Raw genomic sequence first — 20,950 nt, 5'->3', positions numbered from 1 at the left:
AGGCTTGATCTCCTGGAGAAAAAAAATCCAAAACATCTGGAATGAGGCACTGACAGCCAGCAGAGAGAAATCGAGAGAGGTCCCGGGTTAGATGATGGTTCAACTACTCCATCAACAAGTAATGTAAAATTACCCGTGAGTGAGGCACAGAATCCACATCCACATATCTGCCTTTTAAAACTGAAACAACGTCAATGTTTCAGAAATAATCTCCAAAGCAATCTCAAAGCAAATACAGTGACATATTAGAGTGGTATCAGGAGCGTTACCCATCGCAGTGGAAGACATGGTGATGGTAAAGGAGTACTGAAGAAATCACAAAGGTTATGTCGACCTAGCTTAAATGTTTAAAGACACATGCCTTTAAGTCACATCATGACTGATAAGACCGAATCAGCTAGCTAACATGTCTAATGCAACCCCGGGTTTTTCAAACTAAAAGGGGGTCAGCGGTGTTTCCAAAGGTCTCTTGTTGAGGGGTTCAAAATGGCAGAAAACTGTGTTGCTAGTGAAGACCACTAAAACATGCTCAATAGATGCAGAAGAATTTAATTATTCAGTGTTTTCAGGCAAATACTCAGAGGCTGAATCTAACAAGATAAGGTACAAGGTCTAACGTGTACAACCGTCAGTGTCTTGAATTTACATTTCTGCACTTCAGTGTCCTGTATTAGCACGAGGGGAGTTTATAAAACTCATCCAGAGTGCTGATAAACAGCGAGCACATAACTAAAAAAACACGACGCCCATGTGGTGAACCAAACTTAGAAAAAGATGTGAAAAAGCTCAGGCATGTAAACTGATTGTGCAGCGTAATTAAAGTCCAAAAATGAAATATTATTTACTTCATTTCCTGCACTTCCTGCACTGATTCCTCACAGATGCAACCACTTACATAATCAAACGCTATCAGAAAAATAAAGATTGGACTTTTGGATCTGCAGTGCAATCGTTGGGGTACAAATACATTATTATTTGCATGTTTCAGTGCTGCACAAAGATGGATCTGTTAACATAAACAGGCACAGAAAGCTGAGATGGAACTACGGAACTACTCTTACATTTCCTCGTTTCTCTTCTCCTTTCAGGAATACACTTTTTATAAAAACACTTGCTTGTTTATACACTACTGATGTAGTTTTAATTAAAATTGTCTCCCTGCTGTCAATATGTGCCACTGATGGACAGATGTAAACAAAGGGAAATTTTTAGAGGAAGAGGAAATCGTTTGAGGGCTCCATCCTTTCCTGTTTACCCTTGGCTAACCAGATAAAAGGCTTACATTTTCTATCTCTACCTTTTTCTGTCTCTTTCATGTACACAAACATGCACACTCACTGTCTGCCCTGTCACGCATGTACACACCCACTTCCGCACTAAGTTTCTACTATCCATGCCTCCTCTTCCACATGCACATACCCACGAGGACAAACAGAAAACACCCAACGCTGCTGATAAGCACTTCAACAAAGCACCCAGTGGAAGTCTTGCAGGGAGGACAGAGAAGCTTCTCTCACACACCACCGTCCTTCAAACTGCATTGCGTAAGTGATTGGTTACGTAATTAATTAACGAAGAACAGACACTGGAGTGCTTCCCTTTTTGTCTGTCTTTGTGTGTCATCCAAAAATAAATCCTCAAGGGGCCGAGAGAGTTCAATCAGAGGAGACAAATGTAGCCAATTAAGTGCTGATGCTCAATGGGACACATTGCTGGTCGCCTGCATGGCCGAGGGTACAAAATGGGTGAGGAGTCGTAGAATAAGTCACGCTTTTTTCGTCAGCAATACTTTCTGCATAAAAGGACACCATGTTGCTATACAGAATAAACTGCTGCAAAACAATCAGTTATTGTTGCTGGAAGAGAGACAATACTTTCCATTTGGTATCAAACACATTTGAAAACATTTACATAACTCATGCACCCTTCAACTGCAACAAATGAAGCATTTCTTTTATTATTTCTTTGTGAGGGAGCAGCAGCAACATGTAAATCTTCATTTTTTGTGTCATCTCCTTCAGCATAGCGTCATTTTGGGACAAGCCCCCATATTTTTCCCCTTCCCTCGGTCCAGATTTCTCCATAGAAGTTCATAAAGTTCAAAATGAGTCATCCCTGTCCTTGACATGTGACTCAGACAGCATCAAAGCTCACTGGATCTCGAAACATTCAGCTCTTCTAATGTCTTGCCACATGCCACTGCAGGAGGACAGCACGGGGGTAAACAAGGGCGTAGGTTTCAAATCAGCATTAGTGGCGACCCGTGGGGTTTGGGGGAAATTTTGAGCATTAAAGATGCATTCTGGTGAATTTTCTGAACTAATTTGTGGTGGAAATTTCTTTATTTTCATTCAAATAAAACTCTTCTGCTAATTTAATGCATGTATTTATGATGGAGGGCAACTGCAGATGCTTTAAATATTAAGGGGTCTCCTGTGTGTCCCCCTCCTGCCCCTGAAAATATACGTTTATGGGGGTAAAAGACCACCCCAGAGGGATGTTGGGAGGATTTTTGGGGTCCTTGATTAAGTTGCACTGGGATTAATTTGGAGCAAAAGTCCCAAAACTTCCCATTGAGTTCATCAACACACTCTCCTCTGTTCTTGTTGTCGGTGCAGATCCGGGAAACGCTCCTGTCAGAAGAGCTCACACACACACACACACACACACACACACACAAACGGACAAACCTTCCTGTAAAGCCCCTTTCACATCCCGCTCCCTCCCCAAAAAAGACAACATCTTCCGTATTCACCGCACATGCCTCCCTCCTGAATGTGAGATTGACAGCTGAGCCGGCTGCCCTTTGGATCTGACGGATGAGCAGCTAATGGCTCCATTGTACATCATGTGATGTTGATAAATTGAGTGCTCGGCCTGCCTGCGCATACATGGCCACCTTTGTCGAGGCACGGCACCACGGGGAGAACTGTTGACTTTCCAGAACACAATAAGGGGCCGGCGTACAATGAACCACACAACACAGCATACTAATGTCCTAGCATGAATAATTAATCTGCACCGAGCATGATTTGTATATGAAAGGCTGATACTGATCTTATCAGCGTAAATCACAAAGTGGGCCAAGTTGACAAGAGTGTTTGATTTATATACGCCCCACAATCACAGACTGTCTCTCTAACCTTCGACACTCAATTAGGGGTAAAATCCCAACGTAGACAAAAGGAATATAAGAACTACAGAGCTGTACAATGATGGACAAAGTTTTCAGATCCTTTACTTAGGTCAAAGTACAAATATCACACTGAGAAAAATACTCTGTAACAACTTGAAGTTATGGGTAACTATGGTATTTTTAAACCTAGAGTCATGTTTTTGTGTCTAAATGACTAATGGAGACGACATTCTTTGAAACTGGTCCAGAATTGAGTGAGACTGCTACAGCTAACAGGGAATAGGCTGCAATGTAATCCCTACATGCAATTATGCATCATCACTGTATGTCCACTCAAAGTGCTTCTTTTTGCCACTGACAGGCTCAAAGTTATTATAGGTGTCTGATAACATTATGGAGAGGATTTCTACAGAGACAGACCTTTCTGTTAATCCCCTGGTCCCCCTCGGACGGAAAACGTCCTTTTTTAGTCATTTTTCAATTTTTATTTTTTGATAACTTTGGCTGTGTTCATGCATACAGCATGACTTTTGGTCAGAAACCTTATTTTTGGTGATATTTTTGAAATTTTAAAGCCGCTCCTAAATCAGGCCTAAAATACACAAATGGCAACCTTTTATGACACCATGCCCTCTCGGATGAAAAATGTCCCCATTGAAACCCATTAATACGACATTTTTTGATTCCCCTTCAATTTACATAAAAAAAATATGATTTTTTCTATCTCTGGCAGTCAGGTTGGTTAGAGAGACCCAAGAATAGTAAAAAAAAAGCAGATAATCCCAGTAGGAGTTGGTTAAAAGATTTAAGCAAAAAAAAAGTAGAAAAACATATTCGTATTCTTGTGGTTGTTTTTCAAGGGGAAAGGTGTTGGTATTTATTGAAAAATTGAAACTGCACCAAAAAAAACCACATCAAAATTGGTGTTGTTATTAATCATTCACATATCCCAGACTGTGATAATTAGAAAAAAAAATTCTATCCAACATTTATTATAGAGAAAGTAATTCATAATTTATGTTTTTTTCATAAAAGTAACAGTGACTTCATGTAAAGAAAATATAAAGCATATAAGGCATATAAAGAGTTAAAAATCCTCAAAATGAATGAATATTTGAGTTGGTTAAAAGATTTAAGCAAAAAAAACTAGAACAAAATATTAATATTTAATATTTTTATGGTTGTTTTTCAACGACGATGAAAAACATCCCGAAGGGGACAGGTGTGATTTTTTATAAGGGGGACATGAAAGAGTGAGAGCTTTTTTGTTTAACCAGAAACAGCCTCGAAATCTCTTTCGTCAAACCAACCAGATTCCAGAACCAGATTTAAATAAACTGTAATTTTATTATCATATAAAAACTCTTCATTAAAAGCCAGCAAAAGCAAAATAAAACCATCTTGGTTCGCCTTTCCACTGTTCCAACAATCACCAACTCTGGTTTGGTTGGGATAAACCCTTAAGTCACCCAGTTAGATGCTGACCCTATACATGCTAAAATTACTGTTTAATTAAACCAAGTCTGGTGTTTGGTGAGGGAGATTTCAGGTCTGTTTCCGGTGCAACAAAAAGGTCTATCTCTGTGGGGATCCTTTCCGTAGTCATTCCAGACACTTAAAATAACAATCCGAGCCTATCAGTGACGAAACTCAGTCCTCGTATAAATTGTTGGGTAGTTTAGTTTATAACAAAACATCATATTTTATAAGCTCTTCATATGTTTTAAGCAGAAATCTTAATTTGTAAAGTAAGTAAAGTTGTCGGATCAATGTAGCACAAAAAGAAAAGACTCATGTAAAGTACAATTTGTACCTCAAGTAAATGTACTTACATTACAGGCACATTCCACCCCTGATGTTACAGCTACAGACTAACAGAGCTATAAAATACAACCAAGGACACATAGACTCAAAGCGTAGGTTTGGTTTCAGACATTTTGGCCAATGTGTCCTCTCATCACTGCCTGAAACCGTCAGAATGAAACTGCAGCAACAGAAACAGATGCAGTGAAACTGGACAGGGCCCAGTCAGCAGTGAGCTGCATCGGTCATGTGGACCGACATGTCTGCTGCTGCTGTTGCATCACTCCTTGTGTTGGTGCAGCAAACACTTACACACATCTGTTTCACTGAGTGCTTAAATCACGGAGGCTGGGACGGGAGAGACAACTGAAGTCAAGGACACAACGCACACACACACACACCTGTAAATACACACCCTGAGGACAACAGCTGGAAAAACAGCTGCAACTTTCTCTCGTCCGACTCTCCCTGATTAGCTCTTCTTTCGTCTTCACTTTTCTTTGCTCTGCTGACACGTCCATCATCCCACTCTCCTCTTTCAGCCCACTTTTGCTTCTCATTCTCTACTTCTGCTGTCTCACTCATTCAGTTTAATCTGTTTTTAAATATCAGTGACCTTAATGCACCCAGTAGCTTAGCAGTTAAATAGTCCACCATGACCAAGCAGACGGCGTCCCTCAGGGCAGCACTGACACACACTTATATAAGAGTCCATCTGCTCAGCTTTATTAGTAACCCCGAAAAGGACTGTGTGTGTGTTTATGTGTGTTTTAATAGCATCTGTGTCATCAGTGTATCTGCAGGTTATTTGCCTCTGGTATCAAATCAGACTCAAGGCTACCAACACATCACAAGTCACAAGTTTTTATGGCATCAAACCAAAGGGAACTGGATGAACACAAATATTCTGCTGGAGGAGAAACCTTCAGCTCACTTTTGTTTCAACATGTGAGCTCTGACTGGGACAACAACACACAGTAAGAGAGGTGAGTCAGAGGTGTGACAGTGATTCACTGATGCTATGTGTGTGTGTCCAGAAGAATTTATGGAAAGTCAGAGGGTGTGTGTCTGACTGCAAGTCGTCCATTGGACTTGTTCGTATGTGTCTCTGCTTCGGGTGGATTGCATCACCGGCAGTCTGACCTCTTTCTCTCAGATAAAAGCTGTCCAGACAAGCATCAATTGACGGCTCAGTGTATGTGTGTCACAGAGACTGGGTGTCTGTTAACATGTGGATTAGAGAAGATGTCATTTTGTACACACACACCAGGCTGTGCCATCTCCCAAATCCACAGTGGCAGCTTTTGTTTAAACGAAACCGCAGTAGAGATGACAACAGAGACATCACACAGTGGATATCTGAATGCTCCAATTATAACTAAATATTGTTGTATTTATATATGTTATATGTATATTCTTCAATTGACATGAGGCTATATTTGTCTGCTCTGTGTAGAGGAGCTAAGTTACAGCTAGCTGGCTAATCTTAGTTGAGGTTATGGGTAGCTTGCTGGCCACAGGCCCCCAGGAAGTACAGCATGCTTTGAAGCCGATTTTCATAGTGGCCAAACAGTGGAACTACAACTCTCAAGTGCGTCACATGATGCCATTACATTAGATTTCTTCCCATAGACTTAGGGCCTGTCCCAATACCCCCCTTAGCCCTACCTCTTGGCCCTACCCCTAGGGGTAGTGGGTATGAAACTAGCCCTTCGGAGCGAGGGATGTCAGATGCTGACTTGCCAGCGAGGGGTAGATCACCATGGCTATCACCGAGCAAGAGACAGGGAAAAAAGTTCATACATAGCTAACGTTACAGTTGTCAGGTTGCTTGTTAGCTAGCTAGCTAGCTCACACTATCTATTTTTCACATTACAATAACACGCCAGCTAGTATAACTATGCTGCCTCGTAATGTTAGCTAGCTAGCTAGCATAAGTCCCCTGTCGTCTGTCGTTCATCAAACGAAGCATGATGAATGCAGCAAATGTGTTAGGTAGGATTATCTCAACTGGAGACTCCATTGTAGATGCCGGTTGGAAATGTAGATGGCTCGCAGCTTCCTATTTAAAATAGTTACGTATGCGTGAACGTAACCGACGCGGTGACGTAGTGAGTGGTGTCCCAATTCCTAGGGACAGATTTCAACCCCTACCCCTCATTGCTTCATTTCAAGGGCTGAGGGGTAGTGGACAATGGCTAGGGGATTGGGCCTTACTCTAGACGAGCGATGTCTGTAAATCAGTGGCGACATTTTTTGAGCGTCACAGCCCCAACAAAATGAATCATTTCACTATTGAGATCTAATCCATTTGGTTCAATAAACTTTGGAGTGTCTAGAAGAGCTGCAAGATAAAATCATTTTATTTCCATTCAAGTTATCAGAGCACTAAACTGGAATTATAGGGCTTGGCTGGCAAAAGTCTGCAGTTTTTTATGAGCCCAATGATAATCCTAAATCAATACCATTTTGTCATGCTGCTACTGGAAATTTAATTTGTAAGAGTGGAGTTTGTGGGCCATAAAACTGGAACGACAAGCTGGAAAAAGGTTAAAATTTTCTAAAGACCTGAGCAACAGAGTCAGGTGGTAACTGTCGATGAGTTTATCACCACGAGCGATACATTTCAAATTACACACATAACTTCTTCTTGGTAAATCCAAGATACCACTGTCCTGCCCACACCGTGAGGCTGACATGAGAGCTATAAGTGCAAGAAACACTGAAGCAAGAAACATCAAAGCAGGCTTCTAGATTTTTAAAATTGAACCGATTGCTTCACATCTTTTTCTGTCTCTTTCCTTTTTCCACCTGATTCACATCACCCAGAGCGGCTCCGACTGCGCCAGATCATTTCCATAGGCAAACTATAATGTCATCCCTGGCTGACACACAATGCTCCCCATACAGCCAGAGGGAACACACACACACACACACACACACACACACACACACACACACACAGAGGATGAGGTCAGGATAGTGAAACTCTTCCTTTTTTTCACCCATTAAAACACAAGTGAGCAGGGGCTGTCAGCCATGATGTCCTTAACAGAGCTCATTATTAAAACCAGGAAATGTCTTTTGCATGATGTGTGCGTGAGTGTGTGTTCCTGTGTCATTTTGAGGACCAAATAACCTCAAACAGCTAGAATCCAAAGCTTAATGTGGGTTGGAATTTAGGTTTCAGATTGAGATTAAATCAGTAAATACCATCACAACTATAATGATAAAAATGTGCGTGTGTGTGCAGGAGGAAAGGACAGAGAGGCTGTTGTGTGTGTCACTTTGTGGTGACACTGTGCGGCTGATAGCAAGTGGGAGTGTGAGGTCAGGGCTGGGAGCCATTCACATGTTTTTATGCTTTAAGGTGCAGCCACCTTCCTCCCTGCAGTATAGATTTCATTGCCAGAGGAGGAAGAGGAGAAGGAGGAGGGGATCTACTGCAGTTTGAACCCGTAATACTCTGTACTGTACGCCTTGAGGCTGAGGGATGAGGTTATACTTCTGGATGAGGTCCGTGTGTGTGTGTGTGTGTGTGTGTGTGTGTGTGTGTGGAAGTGATGTAAGTGGCTGAGCTGGAGGCCAGGGAGTCTTTCAGCGCCTCTTGGCCTGATGGGAAAGGCAGGACAGAATGAGCAAAAGAAGGAGTCATCTCAAAGCCCGAGGAGAGGAAGAAATATAAGTTGTGAAATATATGAAACTCCCTCTTGTTATGCTACTGTGTGTGTAGATGCATTTTTCCAGGCATCCAGCTGACGCTCCCAACTACAATAGTCCGATATTATAATAAAGAAGGTCATCAAATATTAGCTAAAAGAGACAGTTCATCCCAAAATCCAAAACACAATTTTTCTCTTATCTGTCGTGCAACTGATCAGTCACCTGTCCCAGGTGGTGCGCAGACTGGACAGTGGTTGTTTTCTTGTTTTGTCTTTCTTAATCAACTGCTAGTTCCCAATATATGGGCGTCAGACTATCAAAAACAAAATTAAACGAAACTGACTTCCCCATATGTTCCTGTTTTTACAGCAGCTGTCAATAATAAGAGTAATACTGTGTGCCATGAAGCCGATAGTAAGATATTTTATCTGTTGTTTGTTTTTACAAGGAAACCAATCAAAGTTTATTTTAATAAAAATCAGTTCTGTTTATGTTTGCTGATATTTAGTCTTGCTCTTGGATAAAGAGCACAGGGGTAATGCAATAATGATTAAGCCACTGCCAAGTACTGCTGGCAGAGCTGATGCATCCATTAAAACAGTATTAACAGGACTTCAGGGTTTTAAAGTTGTTGTACAACAGTTACCAAAGCATGAAGACAACCTGAGGGAACTTTAACAAACAAGTATGAATTCATAACAACAACAACAACAACAACAAAAATCAATTATAATCTTTTTAAAGACGATGGAAGTAATGCTGTTGATTGACACTCGCAATAATCACTTCATGACCTTTCACCTTTACCTACTGTGAGTCACCTGACCACAGTAATTTCATGTCTCTCCCGCTGCACACACACACACACACACACACACATCACCACATCCGGACATTAATGAACACCTCACACACTCACTGACAGCAGAGGTGTTGACCCCAGGTGACCTCTACTGGCCCCTATACCTCCTGACGAGAGGTCAGAGGTCAGAGGTGACAGCTGAGCGTCCTGGCTCCACACCTCCTGAGACTCACACACACAAACTGGTCAGACTAAGTGACTTTCATTCAATAGTTTGCCTGTCTCGCCCTTCCCCTGTGTCTACAAACTTTAGCACTTTAGCACACACACACACACACACACACACACACACATACTGCCCCAGGAGTACTGACCCATATAAGAGTGCAGAGTGTTTCCCTCAGCACTGCTCTAAATGGTCCATTTTCACAGTTCGGTATGCTGCAGTCGAGCCTGAACTCCCTCTGCAAACACTACAAACTGCCACCAGCTCATACTCACGTTATAGACATGTCGGACAGTCGCACCACAACCTCCATCACCAGGCATTTAATCATTTGGCACAAAACCCAAACTTTAACACCTAAAAGTATTTTAAGAAACATCGCTCTACAGGGACTTCTTTCTGGCAGTTCTTGATTTAACTTCAAGCTGTTTGGTCCTCTGTAACAAATTGATTTCATCAAAAACAAAAAGGTCCTCAAATTTCCTAAACTGTTGTTTTCCTTCTCTAAACCCCCCAACGCTGCAAAGACACATGACACAAAGATTCCGGTAAATAAAGACCCTCCCCGAGGGGTTTGTAATGGCTTATTTCCGAGCATGTTAAAGGAAGAGGAAGGGATTTGTGTGATACGAGGGTGATGAAAAGCCTGATAGCTCTGGGAGAACTAAGTGTTTAAGCCCCCTCTAAGACATGAATGAGTCAGGGAGGCCAGCCTCTTAGCCCTGACATCTGAGACACATTCAAGTTCATGTGGGAGAAGTGGCTGAGTCTTGTGAAAATATCTAATCAGTTCAATCAGTTTAAAACTTTTTACAAATTCTGCCAGCTTCGCTTTTTACTCATCTCTGCTGTTGCCCCTTTACAACCCTGGGTCAGTGTTTCTGAGGGTGAAAAGCTGAGGGACCACAGTGAAAAACACGAGCAGTTTGTGAGTCAATGCATCAAATATTCATGAATATGCATTAAGTTTGCAGAGACAAACGTTGATTAATGCTACGATAAATAATGAGCAAATAATGCCAGAAAAAATGGCTTTGTAAACCACTGCAAACCACAGATACTTCACATTTGTATGTTTTTATGTCGCGGATAAATTGAAACTTTATGTTTCTTTACGTTTTGGCAGCATTGTGGTTGACGTGCAGTCACATTTAGGCACAAAAATCACTTGGTTATGGTTTGGAAAAGATCATATTTTGGCTTAAAATTTTGGTGGCACAATCCCAGCTGGAAATGCAGCAATGTCAAGGTAACAACCGATTCCTTTCTGTGGTGCCATCCCGGCAGGAGACGCAGCACTGTCTTGGTAAAAATTGCTGCTTTTAGTGGCACTATCACCGGTGGAAGGTGACATGTGACAGGTCGCCAAAAAATACCCACGTTAGGTGGCTGAAAAGCCGCTGGAAACAAAGTGATGAGTCAGAATTGTTTCTCATTTTCATTTTGAATAAAGTTTGCGTTTAGACGACAACGTTTTGATAACAATCGCCGTGCACATGGCAGTATACATGCCAGGCCAGTTGTTGGCGGTGTGACGCTTACGCTTCCTTCTACACTGTATAAACAAACAAAATGGCAACCACACGAACGTTTGTTTGGACGGACAACGAGGTGGAGTTGCTATAGTAAATCTACACTATGATGGGGAAGCGTTGGAAGTGTAATGCGCATGTGCGACAAAGTCTGTTTTCAGAGGAACTGCATATTGCAAGTTTACATGCAACGGAGACGGTGCCGTTTCCAAAAACGTGCACTCTGGAACCCGTTCCCAAAATGCTGCTGTTGTGTAATCGATTGGCCAAAACGCAACTAAAGTGGTCTGTCGCTTGGCAGGCGTCTCGCCGAGGTGTCACGCCATCCACCACCTGCCATCCCCCTTCACCTTACAATGACAAGGTCATTTCATATACTATGTCACTTTAGAAACACTGATATGAAGTGTATGAAATGTACAAATGTAGCATATTCCTGGTTTGCAGGAAAGTTTAATGCAACATTTTCATTTGGCAACTGTGCTGTGATTCATCTGCAACTGCAAATGTTTGAAAGTCATTAATAAAGATCTCTTTAAACAACCTGTAAAGTCTGTATTGGTAGAAATGAATAGGTTGTGAGGAAATGTACATTTGTCCAGAAGTTAAGCGCTACTAAAAAGACCAAGCAAAGGTCACACTGTGACTTTGGAGGAAGATAAACACCTATAAAACAATAAGAAATGCTTCACTCATTACTTTACAAAGCCTTATTAATGAGAGGTGCCACATGTTTACACAGAGGTTGAAGGAGAATGGAAGAAATAGTAATCTTAGAGGTACAACTACAGTGCTGACTCTCTGCAGCAGCTATATCTGTAACACCATCTACTGAGAGAAACCACTGAGGATCTACAGGCCAACAATGACATCACAGCCACAGCAGCCCTTTGTTAGAAAAACAGGTGTGTGTGTGCTCATACCTGGACGTGCTTCTCGATCTGGTAAGTGCTTTGCTGATGACCAGTGAGGGAGCTGACTGTCGTCTCTGGGCCAAGGTCTTCATCTTCTACACAGCCAGAGGAAGAAAGAGAAAGAGAGAGGAGGTGGGTCAGTGCAGGTGGTGGCTAAAGGTGATGGTTTGCATCGCAAGATGATTAACATGTTTATGGAGGAGGGGGGGCAAAATGGTTACAAAGCACACAGTCAGCAGTGTTTGTGGCTGTGGTCAGTGCAGGAAATACAGACACAGAGAAACACAAAAATACAGTGTGTGTGTGAGTGTGTGTGTGAGGGGGAGAATTTCAGAGAAAGGAGGATGTTGACTGACAGAAAAGAAGAAGTTAAAGCCATAAAGAAAGAAAGGAGGAAAAGAGGAAGTGAGCTAAGTGGTGGAGAAGAGAAATATGTCATCCAGCAGTTGCATAATTGTTTATGATCCCTCATATATTCTCACTGTAACATGATAAACTGTATGCTGACTCAAAGAAGTATGACAGGCATCCCTGCAGCAGCCACCGCAGCTATTTTAATTCAATTTATTTACAACATACCAAAAGCATGTGAGCCCTAAACACACACTGCAGTCATTCAATCTGGTCGTGAGAGATATTAAATGAGACTGTGCTTCCTGGACTCATTTTGCTGTGACTTATGGGTAAAATTCCTCTCCTCTAGAAGCGATGAATTCGATTTTTATTTCTCCAAACCTGGCCTGAGATGAACGGTGGTCCAGGCTGACAAAAAGGCCCCAAAGAGTAAGAGAGTGAGTTTAATTGGGTTTATGGATTGTGGAAAATATCATGGGTGAGATTAGGGAACAGTTTATTTTTATGATTATGATTTAGGTTTGAAACTGTCCCAGTTCAGTCAGCAGTGCCAACAGTTTTCCACACAATTTCCAGACAGACTTCTGTTTTAAAGGAATATTTCACCCACAAAATGACCATTTGTACATGAATTATTCACAGAGTGTTCTCTTGAATTAATGAGGAAAACATTGTTTTTCTTGCATGCCTCCACGGTGAACGAGGAATCCAAAAAAAGTGAACATCCTTCATGAATTAAAGGGATAGTGCACCCAAAAATGAAAATACAGCCATTATCTATTCACCCATATGCCGAGGGAGGCTCAGGTGAAGTTTTAGAGTCCTCACAACAGTTGTGGAGATCCAAGGGGAGAGGAGGTAGCAACACAACTCCACCTAATGGAGGCTGACGACGCCCCAGATTCAAACGTCCAAAAACACATAATTGAAACCACAAAATACACACTGCGCTCACGTGTGTGCGCTTGCGTGAGACCGTGAGACATGGGCACCACCTTCATGTGAGTTCACATGCTTTCGCTGGTCTCGCACACGTGAGCGCAGTGTACAGAGAGGCAGTCAGAGCTACAGGCTACAATGAGGCTAAAAACAGAGTTCAACTGACGTTTTTCCAAACAACTTTTTATGTCGGGGCTTCAGGACACTTGGATCACTACAGACGAGCAGTATGGAGATATTTTGTGGTTTCAATTATGTGTTTTTGGATGTTTGAATCTGGGGCGCCGTCAGCCTCCATTAGGTGGAGTTGTGTTGCCACTCCCTCTCCCCTTGGATCTCCACAACTGTTGTGAGGACTCTAAAACTTCACCTAAGCCTCCCTCGGCATATGGGTGAGTAGATAATGGCTGAATTTTCATTTTTGGGTGCACTATCCCTTTAAAGTAAACAGGATCCCGTTAAACAGCTACAAAACTATATCAAAACATCGGTTTACGAGCTCCACAAAACTTGTGCAGTATAATCCCAGTCTCTTTTATCCAGTCGTGTGCTCAGTACTTCACAAACAAGTGCATTTTTGCTTAAACTTCAGTGCAAACAAACAATCGCATGCATGGAAGAGTAGCAAACCTGGGCCAGAGTGTTTGAACTCTGCCTGAAGGTAATGTTTAAACGAAAATGCACGTGCTTGGGAAGTACTGAGCATATGACTGGATAAAGGAGACTTGGAGTTTGTTGTTACGAAATGCGAACCCTGTTCACTTCCATTCATGTAGAATATTCGCCGTTTTTGGATTCTTCGCTCACCGTGTAGGCATGCAAGGTTTTCCTCAAAAATTCAACATAACATGGGGTGAGTGACTGATATCAAAATGGTCACTCATAAGGTGAAGTGTTCCTTTAAAGACACATCTGAGCACATTTTCTGTGAAATCAGGCTTGACTGCGACAGTAACAGCCGTGAGGTGACATGACATGGTTGCTTTCCCTGCAGGTGCGACCAAACACATGAAGCACTGACATGACAACACTTCACTTAACATGATGAAGCAACATTGAGGCTTGTTGCCCTGTTGTCTCAAATGATGCTGACTGTCTGCAGAAACCAAACAGGAAACATCGACTGTTGGCACTAACTTGGAACAAACGCTGGTGTTATAATCTCAGTAAAATCTGCAGCACAAACACTGACACATCACACGCAGTATACATACGTGTTATGCACGTTCCTGTCATGCATGTCAAGTACAGGACAAGATGAACTTTTAACGTGTTGACACAAACATCTCAACACATCCTGAGTGTGGAGTGGGAGGTGTGTGCAAACTCTATAAATACATGCAGTCGCTCTCAGTCAGTGATGATGAAGCAAAACTCCACTTTCTCTGCTCTGCCTGACACCTCATTTCTCACAACTCTCCAAACCAGGACAAACTGCAGCAACTGCTCATGAAAAAGAGTCTGCAGTTACAACATTTGTGGATTCATGAGACAGAATTTTACTCACAGCATGCCCACAGCTGGCACTCACTGAAATACTTACAACAACTCTGAGAAAACACGAGTAACTGTGTGCCGGTGCCAAAATGTGATGTATTGGGTTGGAGAAATTGTGTGTTCAACACTATAAGAGCGCTCAGAGCTGCTGTTTTACAGTAACTGTTCACCATCATGCACTGATTTGGATGTTATCTGTAGCCAAGTTTGCACAGCCAACAGATCTGTGCTGGTTTGATCTGACAACTCCATTCCTCTGCTCAGCTTTCTTTGAGCAGATGATGACTCATAAAGATATTTCGAGGCACAAAGAAGTAGGGCTCCAGCTAATGATTTGTTTCATCAATGATTATTCAGCCCATTATTTTCTTGATTTTGTCAATAACATGTCAGGAAATAGTGACGTCTTCAAATGGTATGTTTTGTCCGACCACCTGAGGGAGAGTCTGGGGATTCTCCCTTCAGAAACGGAGTGTCAGACACTTCATTTCCTGCATTCTGGTGAGTTTTATGCACCAATTTACACCTGCTCTGCATCAGTTTATGCTGGACATGTCACAGTACTTCCTGCTTCAGCTGTGCAGAGTTGCTTCACCTTCTCTGCAACTGTTGCTTCTAAAGTTGCATACCTCAACCACCTATGTCACCTGAGCAATTGTTGCATCTATGAGTCACATTCTAGCAGTGTGTCGAAATGAAAACCCTTCGCTACTTTCACGTTCGTGTTGGGGGTGAGGAATGCTTGTGTTCTAATCATTGAGGGGAATGTATCACTAATCTGCACCTGTGGTCCAACAATCCAAAGCTATTCAGTTTGTTATCATATGTGACAATGAAAAGCAGCAAATACTCACATTTAAGAAGCATGAAATCAGCAATTAATTAATTCTCTGTCTGACTAATTGATTAATTGACTAATTGTTGCAGCTATGAGGACAAAGCAGACTTTGATATGATCATAGAAGGGTTAATCTGAGTATATCACTCTTGCTGGTTCTGTTGGAGGTCTTGACTTCACTTTCATCACAAACTTTTGCCACCAAATCGCTGCTTTTTGAACCATTTTGGCGGATTAAAGCTCACATTCATCCTGCCTGCTGACAGATGCAGTTACACCTTTTTGAACACGCGTTGGGTGGGGGCGCTGTTTACTACAATTTCATCGACCAGCTGCTGGAGAACCAGAATCATCTCCTCTATCACTGAGGTGCCTTTCAGTGTCAGGGGCCAACACTGGGGTTCAAAACTGCATTCACAGTAAAGTCAGAGTTGAGGACTCAATTTTAGAATAATTACTTTTATTTATTTTTTATTGCTTTAGGATGAGTGATGAGGAGTAACTTTGAGAGGTCCGCACTGCAGGAATGACTCCTATGTGTTTGCATGCTGACTCCTGCCTGTCTGATGAACAAATAATCAACATCAGCACATTATCCTGATGTGTTGTCTGGTTCCTATCTTGCACCACAGCTCAGACAGATGCTGCTTCATTCATAAAGACATAAAGTCTGATGGTAAGATGGAGATTTGGGACTTTTTCTTACGTAAAAATTGTTCAACCAAGTCAGGATTTGGTGATCTTACTGCAGAATATCAAAAATATGGAGACTTTTTTTCCTTGAAACACTTGAAAAACTGAACTCCTCCACTTGCACAACGTGTGTGCGCCACTGATCCAAAGGAGACAGCAACATTTATCAGATAAATCAATCACACTGAATTGTGCAAAATATAAGTCGGATAAAATGAACCCAGAGAAGTGTTTAAAAACGTGCTTATTCAAAATACAACAATGACACCAGAGCTCACATCACCATCACATCGTCCAGTCCAAAGCTGACCCTGACATGAGGCAAGCTGAACTGCTGACTTTGATACCATAATTATCTCCTTTACATCTCCTTTGAGAGCACCGGGCAACTCCGTGCGTAAAAACGCAAACCGTGCCCACAGTCATCTCTCCATCAGCCCCACACAGAAGCGTCACTTGTACCTTTTTATTGTCGGGGAGCGCCTTGCTCTGTCCCGTCAGAGAGTCGGACCTGTTCTGTCCCATGGTCCCCTGCTGCGGTGACATGGTTTCCATCAAGACTGTATAGATCCACGGGGCCGAGCGCGCAGACAGTATATTCCCATCATACGAGTGTAAGTCCAAAGTTTATCCGGCAAAGAGCAGGACACGAGCCCAGGAAGAATCCATGATGGAGAGGAGTCGGTCCGGAGGAAGAGAAGAGGAGGTGAGACCTGTGCGCTGTACTCCTCTCTGTGTGTCTGTGTGTCTCTGTCTGAGCGCTGAGACCCCGCTCCGCCTCATCTCACTCTGCTGTTGGCAAGTTACACAGGGGTGAAACACGCGACTTCCGCTCGCACTTTTCAAAGTAAAATCGTATTTTTGAAACGGGAAATTGATTTTTTTTTTTTTTTTTTTTTAAATGTGAGCTAAAATATAGCATCAAGTCGAGATAAAGGGAAACATTATTGACAAATGTTAAAATTACAAACAAGTAGAGTTAACCTGTAGTGTTACATTTACACTAAAATTGACGGTGGATGGAGACCTGAGCAAAGCAGGGAACTTCCTGGAGCCCAAGACTGCAAGTGTTCCCATAAGTCCAAAGTTCACTGCATGCCACCCAGGGACATAAAGAGTAGATCTGCATCTGCATGTCAGCTGGTTTGGATCATTTGGCGACTTGTAAAAAACATGTTCTGGAAAGCTGCCCCACTAAAGTGTAATATGAACAGATGGGAGTCCTGCATGAATAGCACATTTTGTTGTCATGTCTTGTAGACGGATCCTATTTCAAAATATAGTTTAGTTTATGTTGTGCACATGTGACGCTCAAAATTTCATTTAAAGCTGTAGTTCGTTGCTAAAACTGTCACTGTTTCCACACAGCAGCACATGAGACAGATAATCGGTAGGGAAAAGTATCTTCCTCTTCCTCACAGTGCTTCTGATGGCATTTTGCAAGAATCTACTGCGGCTGAATCATGAACTGCAGTCAAACTGTCAAACTAAGCAGCACACATCAAATATAAATCAATATTTTGTTACTGCACTGCCTATTTTTCACATAAAATGTCTTCAGAAACATTTTAGTGTACTGTTTAGCTGTAAATTGAGAACGTTTGCTCAAGCCAGTCAGCTGTGCTTTGTCTTGACTCAATTGTCTTCAACATGGCAGCCAGGTCAGAAACATTCTCATTTTACAGCTAAACAGTACACTAAAATATGTTTCTGAAGACATGTGAGGTGAGAGAAAGGCAGCGCAGTAACACAATCTTGATTCTTATTTGATCAGCGCTGCCCAGTTTGACAGTTTGACCACAGTTCAGGAGCAGTGATTGACATGACTGACAGCTGCATTAGAGACTCCTAAGCTCTGATTGGCTGTTTTCCCTCCTAATAGATTCTGGCAAAGGCTATTAGAAACACTACGAGGAGGCAGAAGAACATGACTTTTTCACAGATTATCTGTCTCATGTACTTCATTATGGATGTAGTGACAGTGTCAGCAAATATGACAAAAAGTTATATTTACAAAAGTGACCAACCACAGCTTTAATTTAATACCAAAAATCAATCAATTTATTTATAAAGCCCAATATCACAAATCACAATTTGCCTCACAGGGCTTTACAGCATGCAACATCCCTCTGTCCTTAGGACCCTCGCAGCGGATAAGAACAAACTCCCCAAAAAACCCTTTAACAAGGGAGAAAAACTGTATTATTTCACAGCAGGAGCTGGTCGCTGGAAACTTAATGAGGTCTTGGTCGTAAGTACAATAGCAGTTAATTATTATCAGTATTATTATTGTTGTTCCTTTAAATTTGTAATACAAAGATGCCTATCAATTTAAAAAAAAAATGAGAACAAAACAAATGATGTAAAATAATGTAATGAACATTAAATTGTTTGTTACTTGTGTAAATTGATGTTTGATGATTTGATTTAACACCTTTCTGCTTTTCCAAATACATCCAGAGTGTGTCATTTATTTATTATCTTATCTGATATGTGTGTTGCTTTACTGTAGTCTCTATTCTTATCAACATTCTTGTAATCGCTTCATCTCGGCTACAGTTGTCATTTTAAATGTTTTTAAAGTTGTTTTTACACCACTTAACACATTTAGTGTCACTGTGTTTTATAAAACTAAATATTAGATGTTGGATGTTCACTTCGATTTTTTTTTGGCTCTTTTATTTTGAAAAACAAACCAACTTCTGTTCATTTCCTGATCTGATCCACACGCCTTGACACAGCTACTGTACCTGAAAGCATGCCTCAGTTTCACTCCTGAGTTTGTCTGTGTGTGTTTTTATTTGAAAGGCCCATCATGTGTTTTCCTTGCCTGGCAGTCAGCGCCATATAGAAGCTGACTGTTCTTGTACGACAGGATGGCGGTTTGCAGAGAGTCCAGACCAGGTGTAAGAATGCGCTCCCAGGGCCAAGAATAACATGACTGATGAGGAGGAATGTGCAGAGTATTTTTTTCTATGCAGGCATGACGCATGACACCTTTGGCATATAGCTGCAGCTACAGTATACCTGACCAGAGGATAATTCTCAGAGTAGGTGGGAGTGTTGACTTTTAAAAGGCTCGAGGCAAGAAGGGAACACACCTCCATCAAAGCTGAAGTTAAACTGGTTTGTTGACCATGCAAACAGAGTTTAAGCATTGGGATTAAATCTCTGTGTCCACTGGTTTCACAGTTAGGACTTAAATATTACAGACAGCCCCTCCAGGATGTTGCGATGGCAACAAGTAGGTTCAACCAATCCCTGTGAATCCTGTGCCATCTTCTAATTTTGTCCAATCACTTTTCTGCAAATCTGAACAATCATTGTAATCATTTAGTTTCATCAATCAAAGTAGCATCACATCACCAGTCTTACTTCCTAATTATGGTTGTAAAGGTGCAAATATGTGCAACACGAACGACTCACATTTCAAGCTGTTCTCCTGCACTGTTCGAATGTTCTACCACGTAAAGTATTTCACCAACATTCATATATATCACACTTCATGAGACAGTGATTCATGTTTAACCTATGTGTTTTGGAAGGCTGTGATCACGTGACCAAGGGGCTGATGGGAGTAATGAAGAAAGCAGTCATGAAAGGACACAGGTAGGGGCGGTGGATGAGTCACAAAACACAGGACTTTCCTCGGGAGACCGTTCTTCAGCTGTATGAGCTTTAAGGCATTTTAAGGGACGTCGTCACCATGTTTCGTTTCCTGAACTTGCCTAAACCTAATCTCTGTAACTTTACATTAAGAATGTAACGTCATGTGGCACTATATATATATATACATATATACATATATATATATATATATATATATATATATATATATATCTTATGAACTGTTGTATGAACTGTTGTATGAGGGTATGTTGCACATTTACCAAAAAATGACTGCTGACGATTGTGCAAAGAAATTCCCCGATGTTCTACACAATAGTGGGGGTAAAATTTTGTAGCACAAAGCACACCCAGAGAATAACTACAACGTGTGGACGACAGACAAGACGAATCAGCATGACAGCAGCTGTTGAATCCAGATCTATTGCATGTGTTGAATGGTTTAAGGTAAGTTAGATTACACCTGTATGATTAGTGATAACGTTAGTGTATGAACCACAAATTCAGAACAGTGCAGTTTCATTATCAGTGGAACAAGTTGCCTTTGATTTTAAATTAATTATACAAAAAACAATTGCAACAACTTTTGCAATTTTCACTTGCTTGAAAGAAAAAGGGCCCGGAAACATTGCAACGTCCATTGCAATTTCTTTGAAAAACTAGTTTTTTACAAAGGAGATACTCGCACATCCAACTATCTCAGATGCAGGTGCTTTAGAAAGTATCACTTGAGTCTTGAGAATAGAAGATCCCACACACTGCTCTTGATCAGCATCACCATTTATTGGTTACACTAAAGCTTCAGTCCCTCTGGACCTTTGTCAAGAGTACTATACTCTCCCAAATGTTGCTGTCAAAGGTCCAGAGGTTCTAAAATGTTAGTGCAACCAATAAATTCTGATGCTGAGCAAGATCATTGTGTGGGA

The 20,950-nt window shown here is 41.6% G+C and overlaps 1 protein-coding gene across 2 annotated transcripts in view; it reads right to left on the bottom strand.

Moving 5' to 3' along the window:
- arhgap20 (Rho GTPase activating protein 20) overlaps positions 1-20,950 on the bottom strand; it is an 87,088-nt gene that overhangs the window by 29,271 nt on the left and 36,867 nt on the right. Inside the window, exons 1-2 of one of the 2 annotated variants that reach the window (XM_049594331.1) lie at positions 16,860-17,164; positions 12,086-12,171 (exon numbers count right to left, since the gene is read on the bottom strand). In XM_049594331.1, the coding sequence (XP_049450288.1) occupies positions 12,086-12,171; positions 16,860-16,952 (179 nt within the window). In that variant the 5' untranslated portion in view covers positions 16,953-17,164. Of the gene's footprint in view, positions 1-12,085; positions 12,172-16,859; positions 17,165-20,950 lie in introns of those variants that run through there. The other variant, XM_049594330.1, reaches the window with a different exon arrangement.

Source organism: Epinephelus fuscoguttatus, linkage group LG13 (genome assembly GCF_011397635.1).
Source record: "Epinephelus fuscoguttatus linkage group LG13, E.fuscoguttatus.final_Chr_v1".
Classification (NCBI taxonomy): Eukaryota; Metazoa; Chordata; class Actinopteri; order Perciformes; family Serranidae; genus Epinephelus; species Epinephelus fuscoguttatus.
The sequence above is the reverse complement of the archived record's forward strand: the minus strand, read 5'-3'. Positions and strand labels throughout refer to the sequence as shown.